We start from the raw sequence: 12,718 nt of genomic DNA on the forward strand, positions 1-12,718 counted from the left end.
TTAAAGATTCTTTTGAAATGTTACAGAGTTTAATAAAATATTTATTTATAAAAAGTATTTAAAATATAATTATTAAAATTTTCATATTCTTGCAAAATTTGAAGATTAATATTCGTCAAATCCAGGTAAGGGAAATTGCTCAGCAAAACTTTCAACCTCTTTCCTCAGATCCTTTAATCTTTGTTGGAATTCTGGATCTTCAGTAAGCTTATTTTTAAAGTCTTTTAGCATAGGACCACTTCTAGAGTTTACATCTAAAGCTAATTGACAACCTAAAATTTAAAAACAAACAATAGATTCTCAGAAATTAGAAAAAGCTATTTAAAGAATAATACAAGAAAAGACTTTAAAAAAAAAAGTATTATTATTGGATGAAAAAAGTTATCTAAAATTTTGTTAAAAATATTACCGAGCTGGGATTTAAAAATGTTTTAACTGTATTAGTTTCCCATATAAATATTTTATCTGTATAGGAAATTTTAATTTTAATCGCTAGTTAACGATATTACGAGAGTTTAGTAATAAGATGTCATGACCACCATTTTTAAAATATATAAGCATTCAAAAACACTAATTAATATACCATTGCAAACATTATCTCAAGGTTGATTTGGTTTGTAATGTATTTTTTCCCTGTATGACTTAAAACAAAACTCAAAGCATTTTATTCATTCTAAAATTATTCCTCAGATAAGAATATTGTTTTCTCGATTCATTATGTGATTTAGTAACATATAAAAAAAATGTCCAGTCTTGAGAAAAATTAATCACATACAAAATATACTATTTAAAAATGAACTTATGTTAAAACCAAACATTTCATAAAAATAAATACTATTTTTTTTTTTTTTTTTGAGGAACAATGTTTACCTTGATGAATGAATTCTGCAACTTTTTTGAAATCATCTTCTTTTAAACCTCTTGTTGTTAAAGCAGGAGTACCTAATCTAATACCTCCTGGATTCAAAGGCTTTGTATCGCCAGGTATTGTATTCTTGTTGCAGGCAATAGATATTTCTTCTAGAACTCTTTCTACTCTAGATCCGTCAAGTTTTACTGGCCGTAGATTAACCCATACAATATGGTTATCTGTACCACCTGAAAAAAAAAATTTATTTTCATATCTTCATATTATTTTAGAATCATAAAAAAAAATTCTCTATGTTTTTCCTATACTATATATTTTAAGATATGAGAAAATGCATGAATAGCACTTATATGCTAGTTATAATGTAAAATGGATTTTAAGGAGTGGAAAAGCAAGGAAAGGAAGCAATAATTTAACATTATTCGAAATAATAACATATTAAAAGAAGATTTATATTTATTTACATATAGAAAGAACAATTTATCTTTATTATCTAGAATTTAGCAAGCCAGAATTTATATAATAAGGAGGGGATATATTAACTCTGATGCTTTTTATCTGCAAGTCACACAAAATTAAGGATTTGGGTGAAATGAAATACAAAAAAATTATTATTATGATGTCAATTCATATATTTGGGCATCAATTTCTGCAACTTTTTCAAATTTTTCGGCCATTAGTTTCATGAAGTTAATTTGTAACAAACAAGGTACAATATTTTTGTATAGCTTAATGTATGTTTTTTAGCTATTTCACTTTCAGTTAACCTATTTCCGATATATTATGGAATGCATTAAAGGACAAGTGTGGTTTAACAACTTTAAATGATTGTTCTGGAACTAAAAGGCTCGAAATCAGTTTATTTTCAGATATTAAATTTCAATGTTTTGGATTTGACATGTCATCTTCTCCTGTGTTTCTTTTAGATACTAAGTCAAAAAAATCAATGATGACTCTTTTGAACTGGCACACAGTCTTGTAAGTTTCCCTCCATTGGCATGAGTAATAAGTGCTTATTTTCCTATATTACTTATGCTTATTTTTTTACAAAGTAAACAGTATGCAAGAAATAGATTTTGCAAATTTCTTGGATCCATTCTGCAAAATCAGAATTGATTTCTTTAATCTGTCCAATTTGTATTAAAAACAGATTTTGAGCAGATCATTGTTTTTTTTTAAATTCTCTAATCTATTTTGAATAAGCTCACAGTTTCTGAAATAATAAACAAAATATTCAATAAATTCATGGTAAATTAAACACCAAGCACTGCTTCTGCAGATTGGATATTACCATCCCCATTGGAGAAATGTATTCTATTCTTTCATGTCATTACAGAAGTTTTGTGCATGCTCATTAGCTGCAATTCTGGAATGATCTCTACAGAAAGAAAAAAAATAGACAAGTTTCTTGCATTACATAATTGCAAATAGTATTATTTTATTTTGGGAAGCTATGACTATTTTAATGAAAATTTTCAAATTTCCCTGCATTTTCTTGTTTTTTTAAAGACATTCTTTATATTCTCTATGTTTTCCTTTCACTCCTGATGACATGGCAACCCTGTATATTTAAGTTTTTCCTAAGAAAATTAAATGGCATAAAAGAAACAATAATTACCTGTAACAATTGAATAGCCTTTAGCTGCTAATTCTTTGGCTAGAGATTTTGCATTCAGTTTCACTTGTTGTTGATATTCCTTAAATTCAGAGCTTTGGGCTTGTTTCAGTGCTGTTGCAACACCTATGAAACCACATAAAAAATATAAAAAATTTCTGTAAGGCTCTCCTAATTTCCCCTTCCACTGGGAAATGAACTGTTGCTTTTAAGTGGAAAAAAATAAATAAATAAAGTGAAATGAGATGTTTTTCCACTTTTTTTAAAATTACTGAAAAATGATTTCATTGTTAAAATTGTTTTCAAAAATTTATGAAGCATAAAATGAATACTAGCATTATAAATTTTGTATAACTATTAAAATCTCTTCCAAAAGGAAACATGTAGTTTAATTGTCAAATGAAGATTCTATACCAAAATATTTGCTTTTATATGCATATACATGTTGCTGTACCAAAATCAATGCACTCGTGAGGTTTGGAGTAAGAGTTTCTGTTAGCTTATGCACTATTTAATTGCCATGGTTGGAAAGGCATATCAAAATTGCTTTCAAATGCAGACGGGAAAAAGAAAAAGAAGGGGGGGGAACAGTGAATATAAAGAAGCAATGAGTTGGACAGACCATTCACTTTTTTTTAAACCTCCATATTAGTGTTAGTTATCAGAAATGAATCACCAACACTAATATTATTGAGCATCGTATGGTTTGCATGAAAAATTTATTAAACCTGGAAGGAGTACAAAAGGATCTTTTAATTTTTATTGTTGTGTTGATAAATACAATTAATAATCCAAAGGATTTGAACATTTTGGGGACTTTCTTTTGTTAGTAGAAAACAACATGTGTATGCAGGAGAATCTCGGATCAATTACAATGAAGCATATTACAAATTTTTTAATGTATAAAGATTTCTGTTGAAAAAATGTGGCTAATCCATAACAAATATACAAAATTTTTATATAACCTAAAGCACATTTTTTTTGGCCATTTCATTATCAATGAAACATAAGCAAAAACATTACTGATATATCATGGAATGCATTAAAGGACGAAGGTGACGCAATGCCCATAAAAGTTTGGCTTAAAATTATTGTTTTTGAAAAAAAAAAAAAGTTCAAAATCAGCTTATTTTCAGACATCAAATTTCACATGTCCTCTTTTCCTGTATTTATTTTAGATACAAAGTCCAATATCAAAGATACTTTTTGAACTAGCATATGGTTTTGTATATTTTCCTCTTTTTGCATGACTAATAGGTGCTCGTTTTTCCATATTACTTAAGCTTATTATCTTCTTACAAAGCAAGCAGTTCGCAGGAAACAGATTTTGCAGAACTTCTCTAAAGGCTGAAGACTCTCCATGTGTGGTGGCTGGTGCACGTATAAATCTGTCGTGGACACAAAGTTTTCTATTTCGAAAGTAATACCACTGAGGGTACTGGATCAGGGGTGATCATTCTCTGATTCAGGTCTAAATTACAATCTGTGGAGGAATGAATGAAATGCATGAATGAAGTTCGTCCCGTAAAAAGGGTTGTGAAATGTGTATAGCTAAGTCATACTCTTGGCCCTAGTTGGTGTTACTGAAAAAACAAGAGATGCACCTTTGGCTTAAAATCATTGACTTCTAAAGTCAGTGGGCTTGTCTATGACAAATGCCATTAGAAACAATAACAACAGGATTCATATTTTTATCCGTCTAATCTGTATTAAAAACAGATTTCGATCAACTCATTATTTAAAAGGAATTTTCTAATCTACTTTGAATAAGTTCACATTTTCTCAAATAATAAATAAAAACCAATCAATAAAACGTGAATGAGAAAACACCACTGCGATTCTCCCACAGATTGAATATTGCTATTGCTGTCGTAGAAATTTATTCTATTCTCTCAAGCAACTATAGCAGTCGCATCCTCATTAGCTGTAATTCAGAATCTCATGGAAAAATTACTATATACCTATTACCTTTTCGGTGCTATGACTACAATCTTTTAATCTTGCAATGTTCAGAGATAGGCATTTTTTTAGATGGAGGGGGGAAAAAACCCCTTAAAATTCCTGGTATTTTCCTGGATTTTTTTATGGAAATTTTTAAATGTCCAAAATTTAAATTTTTCTGTATTTTTCCAGAGATGTGGCAAACTTGAAAGCAGTCAATTTAAATATTCTAGCATCCATTTCATCTATAACTCACTAAACAACATTTTAGAACATTCATTCAACAAAACATTCTAAATTTATTACCAATTGCAAAATGTCTTCAAAATGTATTTAAAGAAGAATAAGGTTGCATTATGAAAGATTTTTAAATTCCCCATTTAAAAAGCACAACCATCAGATCCAGATTCCCTTTCGAACATAATTTTTAGTTCCTGTTTCAAAGGTTGCAGCAATGCATGTGGAGCTTCATTACTTGTTCAATTTGCCGCACGCAGTTCCTTTTATATGCAGGAATCATTTATGGGTTATAAAAAGAAATTGATGTGACAAAATTAATCTGATATAAATTTTTATTAGTTTTTATGATTAAATTGGAACCTTTATATCTGTAAAAATGCCATTCTATTTAGGAAGTGTAATAAATACAATAGTCTGTAAAATGTATTTCAGTATATATTTTTTTAGGGAAAAAACAAACAAACATGTCAATTTTTTTTTAAATATATAAAGTAATGATCATATAAAAATGATTCGTATTTTATGAAATTCAGCTCTAAAAAATATAAATTTGATATACCCATTTATTGAGATTGAAAAAAAAAAAAAAACAGTTTACTTTTCAACTTCCCTCTCCCCCCCCCCAAAAAAAAAACAAGATAATATACAAAAGACTATTAAGGAATATTGAGGTTAGCTTAAAGTTTGTCAAAAAGCTTAAAATATACACATTTATAATACTTAGTGAATGCAAAGTATCCTGTGTGGAAACTTCATATATTGCTCTTTCCTTCTCTCTATCCATGTTAAAGTAAATAGTAAATGTTAGGGCTGTTTAGGATGGTTACATCAAAGTCTTGTTTTAAATCTATATAAAAACTCTTTTGGTATATACTGCTTAATTTTAAACTATGGTCAATTAAATAGTGCACAAACTAACTGGAACTCAAACTCCAAACTTCTACATCACTCTTGTTTTGATATGCCAATGTATATATGCAAATAAAAATTAATATTTTTGTATAGAATCTATATTAGACAATTTATTTGATTGTATATGTCATTTTTCAAAAGAAAATAAATTTCCAATCAGTTTTTCCACGATTTACTAACTGTTACACAAGTATAAGAGACACTTAAACTTCTTTAGAATTGCTTATAAAAGTTACATTTACACTTCTGCAACAAAATATATAATGTTAGTAATCATTTTAGCCAGAATTTCATGCTCTAACTTTTTTTGAAGACGATTTTTAGAACTGAATGTGTAGTTTAGAATAATTCAGAAAAAAAGTGCAACACCTTATTTCGTTTCACCTGGGAACCAAAGTTCGCCTCTCAGTTAAGAGAAAATTTGGAACAGTCAAACTGGATCATTTCTGAAGTATTAAAGCTATAAAACTTTATCCATATGTTTTTCCGTATTTAAAATCTCTGGTCTTTATTTTATGCCCGCAGTGTTAAAACACTTTCTGAACTCTGCCTCAAAAGAGACTAAAGCAGAGTGTTGGGTACATTTGTGATATGACACAAATATAAAAGAAAAAAAATGCCTATTATTGCTAATAGTCTTTGATTTCTTATTAAATTTTACATTGATTATTCTAAATTTCATTGTAACACTACATGTATCTTTCGGTTAGTTTTAGTTTCAAAATCAACAGTAAATAAAATATTTATAGAAAAATATCTTTACTATATTATTTGATTGCTATAAGTATACAGTATACACAGATATGTTACGACTTCGGTAAAAGTTGATCTTCATAAAATAATGAATTATGTCAAAATAAACAGAGAAATCTAATAAATGATTATTTGAACAATTAATAGATGATTATTTTGTAAATTTATATAAATAGTGCCCAAGATCTTAAAAATATTGCAGTATTATACAAAAATAATTAACTTCAAGAATGATGAAATTCAACACTGAAAATGCCGAAATCTGCAATTCCGCAGAAATGTATAATGTCTGAATATTCTTACAGATTTTAGAACATATAGAGTTAATTACTGATGCTCGAGAATTTTTTATATATATATATATTCTACATGGAAATGAAAGAAGTCAAATAATAGATCTGTTTGGTTTTTGAAGTATGAATAAACCAACCTGCTATAGCATGATTATGTGGTCCTCCTTGTAGGCCGGGAAATACTGCTTGATTTATTTTACTTTCTAAGTCATATTTCTCTTCACCAGCTTTTGTAACTTTGCGGACACCTAGAAAAACATTTTTATAATTCTATATGCATTCATTTCATTATAAAAAAGCAACAATTGATTTAAAGATCCAACAATGCAGAGAAAATTAAGAAAAAACATTATACTACTAATAATCTAAGTGAATAATTTCTTTTCATTATAATATTTCTGGATTATGATTAGAATATAGGTCCATTCTAATAAATATATTTCTAAATTAACTAAATAAACAAATAATAGTATCTGAAAATAGTGGTATTTTTAGATATAGAAATTTAAATAAATTTTTTCATATGCAATATTTATTAAAATTTTAAAGAATATTTGGGTTTTTTTTTCTTTCTAATTAGCGAAATTTGTCTTTCTTTTACACCATGAGGCCCTGCTACAGGATTTCTTCATTAGCAGACATGCATATAAAAAGAATGTATCAGTTTGTTTTGACTAAACGCTTTATAATTTTTAGCATAAAAGTATTCTTTTTGCAATTGTTTAGATTTTTCTCCCCTTTTAAGGTACTTAATAAGGTTAGTAAGAGAGAGATCAATAATCTTTCATCAGTGTTAATTATGGCATTTGTCTTTCATTCTTACTTTTCCAAATGTTCAAAACACAGCTTTCTCTATTTTTAAATGAAAAATTGTCTGAGTCTCTGAACCATTTACAGGTTTAAAATTGCCATATTTAAAAATCTGGCTAATTTTGTTTAATATTGACAATTGCTAGTCTTAAACTTTTTTGAATTCAAAGTAAAATTATAAAATACCTAAGAAAATCATGTAATCAATTTTACAAAAATATTAAATTACAAAATTAAATAATAAAATCATGCTGACCTTTTCTATAAAATATCATTCCAGCTCTTGGGCCACGGAGAGTCTTGTGTGTTGTTGTGGTAACAATATCACAGTATTCAAATGGATTTGGAGCAAGTTTTGCTGCTACTAAACCACTAACATGTGCCATATCAGCCATTAGATATGAATTGTTTTGATCTGCTATTTCTCTGAAACGTTTGTAATCCAGATCTCTGGGATAACAACTAATACCTAAAAGAGAAGCATTTAATAACTAATAAAAAAAATGTCTTTCATTTTTTAAAATAAATTTAAAACAATATATGTATATAAATACTTTACCAGCAATTATTAATTTTGGTTTAAATAGATTGACTAGTGTTGACAATTGATCATAATCAATAAGGCCCGTCTCTGGGTTCACTTTATAAGGCATTGATTCAAAAAACATGGAAGTGGCAGATATTTTCTTCTTTTCAGTAAAATAACCATGAGTCAAGTGACCACCATCTGGCAAGTCTAAACCCATTATTCTACCATGAGGTTCTACAATTCCTGTATATACTGCTAGGTTAGCTGGAGATCCTGAATATGGTTGGACATTAACACCCCATTTATCAGAATCCAATCCATAAGTTTCCAAAGCTCTTTGTTGACAGAGGCGCTCTACTTCATCTATATACTCATTACCACCATAATACCTGAAAATATATTCAGATAATAATTTACAATAAACTGCAGAAGCTAGTTAAACACATGGTAACAAACTTTAATATGCTGCGAAACTTATTTTGAAATAATAAGTACAAAAAGTACTTATAATTTAACTTCACTTTTGAAAAGGAAAATGAGCAAATTCTCTTATATAAGTTTTTAAAATTTTTATAAACTTCTTTCAATTTTTATAAACATAAAGTTATGTGGACTCTTTTCACATACACATATGAATATTTGCATACTCTTTAACTAATAATGTTTCATTTTTTAAAAGTCTACATTTAAAACAATTTTTACGCAGAATTTATGTTCTTGTTCATGGAAACAGGTGAATTGTTAGCAGACTTAACATTAAATTCGGTTGTCTTCTCATCAAGATTTTCAAAATCAAGTTTTGTAACATAGAAATGATGCTGATCATTATACATTAGTTTTTAAAAAATGAATAACTCCAATTATTAAAAGAAAATAACAAATTTCAATCATGCATGAGGACTTTACAAGAGAGTAAATTATGTGAAAAAATAACTATAATAAAAATAATAAAAAATTTACTTTATTTCTTGGAAGATGAGAATAAACTGAAATACTTCAAAAAGATACAAATACAAGGAGAAAGTTAAAAATATTTGAAAAATGTCAGAGACTCTTGATTAGATTATTAGATATAAATATGAAATTTTATTGACATTCATCATTAATACTTTTAGAAATTCAAGATTAGTATTTCTAAGGAATAGTGTTATATCATTAGGTAAAAAAATGAGCTGAAACAAATAAATGTGTGCAATATTATGGATTTTCTTCTTCCCTTTAATGAATTTCATTTTACTTTAAGACCTAAATTGTATATAATTGAATTATATTGTTAACATATATTTTGATATTTAATAAAAATTTGATGCAAGTCAGTTATAAACACTTCAGTTCAAGAAAACCACAATTTGAATATAATGTTAAAAATGCTATTAATAATCACCACCTTTTTCTATGCCCTGGCTTTAGAAAATTTAAATTATAAATTAGGAAGATTTATAATTACATATTAACTAAACATTAATTGAATAATTAAACATTAATTTATTATATAATATAAACATATATAAAACATTAAAAATAAATAATATAATTAAACATTAATTGAAGCTTGAATATTTTTAAAATTCATTTTCAAAAAGAATGATCTAAAAGTGTACTTCAAAGCAATGATGCATTCAACTATACAACTAATGAAATTGATATCTCCAAGTGTGGAATTTTAATAATGTTTTCCTTTAAAAACAAGTTTTTGCTTATAATTTTTTAGTGGTATAATATTTGAAGAATATGCATAAAAAAAATCTACACATAAACAAAATGATGAATAAAATATATATCTAAATGATTATAAAATATATAAAATATTGATCATGAGCAATAATATTTTTAAAACGTTTTCAAGGATCTATGTGCCACTGAGTAATTAGGAATAATTAAACTTTATATTAGTTCAAAATATAAATGATCTCTGTCCCCAGGTGTATGCAAATCATTAGCTATTAATATGAGTTGAAAGTTTTCCAATAATTATTATATATAAATAGCAACAGATTTTCTTGTGAATGAATTTGTCTGATTTATTGATTTTACAGATTAATTGTGATTAAAAACAGACCATGTTTTAAATTAGAATATTGTCTAATTTGAAAAATTCATTATAGAACATTTCAAAATTCAATTATTTTTAACTTTTTCAGTGAATATAATTACTAACATTTTTGTAAATTATAATAATTTGTTTATCTGGTATATTTGATAAGCATTTAATAATATAGGAAATAAATATGCAGAATTTTACCTCTGGCCTGGATACCCTTCTGAATATTTGTTGTGCAAACAACTTCCAAGAGTCTGAAGGACACTTAAACTAGTGAAGTTTTCTGATGCTATAAGTTCTAAACCTCGTCTCTGGCGTAGCTTCTCATTTTTGATGATGTTGAACAACTCAGGATCATTCTCACATAGTGACTTTTTTAAAATTTCCATATCTGGTGTCCAAATGGAATGACAGCTATCAAATTAGACTAAATTAGAGATGAAGTAACATTAAATTTTAATTATCCAATTAAAGATGCAATAATAAAATAGAGAGTGGCAATATAGAGGTTGTAGATACAGAAAATAAGAAGTATAATAATATTCTAATAAATATAAAAATAATCTATTATTCACGTAACATTTATCTTTCTTTTGATTTTTGTTTTAAAATCCTTCGAATTTTTAAAATGGTCTCAGTAAAAGTAAATTGTGTTTTATATTGTATTATTTCCTTTAAAATTCCTTTTAATTCAAACTTCAAAAATTAATGCATTTAACAATTATTTTAATAATGATAATAAACTTATTATCAATATATCTTATAATAAAATGGACCATCCATAACTTTAAAATATTAAATTTCCCCTTAAATTGCATCTATGGCCATTTTCATATTTCTTAAGCCATAAAACACATTTTAAAGCAAAAAGCCATAGACACACATTTTTTCACAGTTGCATTTAAAAAAAATCAGAATATGAAATTTCCAAACTGTAAAACATAATTATAATATCAATAATTCAATTTATACTAATAGAAGTAAATAAAATTACTTGATTTCTAAAATTAATACATTATTTCCACAGTTTTATTTTATGATTTTTATCGATGCTATACATTTATTGACCATTTCTTCAATTAATTACTTACATATCAATTTAATTGGTGCCTTTTTAAAAAGAAAAAGAGGAGAAGAATGAAAAAAAAAAAAAAATTACTTCAAGAAAGAGTTAATATATGAGGTTCTAAGAAGGATCTTCAAAATACCTTATTAAACAGCAGGTAAAAATAAGTTCTGGCAAATATTTTTGAGGAAGGAAATATTTGTTCTCCTTTTGCAACCTATCTTATCTTTAATGACTCAAGCGAAAGACGACATACCTTATCTTATCATAGGATAAGAAGCCACTTAAAAGATGATATTAACAAAGGTTCAATTTACCAATAATGTTGAACGCCATCCTTATCTCATAGATATATTCCTTCATTGTGAATCTTAGAATACTGAGAAATATGCAAATAATCCTTGAATGATATATGCATTTATATAAATTAATTTTTTATTGTGAATTAATAGTTTATATCTCATCCCTTTGATTTATTTTTTTTCAAAATATACATACTTGCAATGCATATATACATTAAATATCTTAAGAAATAAATTTAAATACTTGAAAAGTAGATAGAAATCAAACATACAGAAAACTCTTCAAAATATATTTTCATGTTTTGTAGAATCAAAGTTTTATAATACCCTATATGTAAAGTTAATTTTCTTTCTCTAATTCTTAGATCTTGGTTTTATTTTTATACAGAGGTGCTTTACTGTAAAGTATACAATGTGGAAATAAACAATAATATGCATTTAATGTCATACAATCTTTTGATTTACAAAAAATAATCTTTTGCAGTTGCTAAAAATTTAAGAAGAATTTACAATGAAATCGGATGTTAAAATTATCTTTTTAATGAGTTGTCAACTATTAACAAAATACAAAAATAATATACTTCTAAATGAAAAACATTAAAATAATTTTAAAAAATATGTTAAGTAAAGAAATGACTGAACATCATTTTTAAAACAATATCAAATCAAATTCAGTAAAACTATACAGTGAAAGAACTTCAAAAAGTGGATAAAAATCAAAACATTAATTAAATGGTAAATTGTATGTAAAAATATAATTATTTTATTTATGCACCTGAGAAACTTATATACATATAAAAATTCGATGATCAATTGTCTAAAAAAGTGAATATTTTCAGGAAATTCATGCAAAACAGGGATGTAAATATTCAAATTAACAGGTTTTTCATTTTATTTCATTGCTTAGTAGAAATTAATTATAATTTATCATACTTGGTACAGGCAAAAAATAATAATAACTATTTAGAGTTACACGATATTTAAACACAAAAAAGTGAATATAGTTACATTCAAATAACAAAATAGAGAATAATTTTTCTTGTTTTCATCGATTTTCATAAGGTCTTTTGATAATAAAAAAAAAAGGCGTAGAGTAGTATAGATAAGAAAATATTATTTGCTTTTCATTCTGATGGATTAACTCAGAAACTTACTTCATCTTGGTTATGAAATTTGTCTACGTAAGTAAAGATAAGATTAAGTGGAATCTTCCGATTTCGGTGACTTTGAGCTTATCGCTTGATAACAGATACTCAACACCATGTAGATAATAGCAGCAAAACATCTACGATTTCGGTTTTTCCGCGCAAACAGACGTTGCCATTAATCCAGGAATTAAATAGGCAAA

At 26.5% G+C, this 12,718-nt stretch overlaps 1 protein-coding gene across 5 annotated transcripts; it reads right to left on the reverse strand.

Moving 5' to 3' along the window:
- Positions 1 to 20: 20 nt before the first annotated feature.
- On the reverse strand, positions 21 to 12,660 carry LOC129971528 (serine hydroxymethyltransferase-like). Of its 5 annotated transcripts, none has more exons than XM_056085385.1 (8): positions 12,525 to 12,660; positions 10,204 to 10,416; positions 7,992 to 8,350; positions 7,689 to 7,901; positions 6,760 to 6,870; positions 2,487 to 2,609; positions 871 to 1,098; positions 21 to 272 (listed from the first exon to the last, which is right to left on the reverse strand). In XM_056085385.1, exons 1-8 carry the CDS (start codon positions 12,527 to 12,529, stop codon positions 106 to 108), a joined length of 1,419 nt encoding a protein of 472 aa, XP_055941360.1. In that variant the 5' UTR covers positions 12,530 to 12,660; the 3' UTR covers positions 21 to 105. The 5 variants fall into 5 exon arrangements, with proteins under 5 accessions (XP_055941360.1, XP_055941362.1, XP_055941361.1 ...); XM_056085387.1 differs by lacking the exon at positions 12,525 to 12,660 and adding an exon at positions 11,211 to 11,324; XM_056085386.1 differs by lacking the exon at positions 12,525 to 12,660 and adding an exon at positions 11,162 to 11,300.
- Positions 12,661 to 12,718: the final 58 nt, after the last annotated feature.

The sequence above is a fragment of the Argiope bruennichi genome, chromosome 6 (assembly GCF_947563725.1).
Source record: "Argiope bruennichi chromosome 6, qqArgBrue1.1, whole genome shotgun sequence".
Classification (NCBI taxonomy): domain Eukaryota; kingdom Metazoa; phylum Arthropoda; class Arachnida; order Araneae; family Araneidae; genus Argiope; species Argiope bruennichi.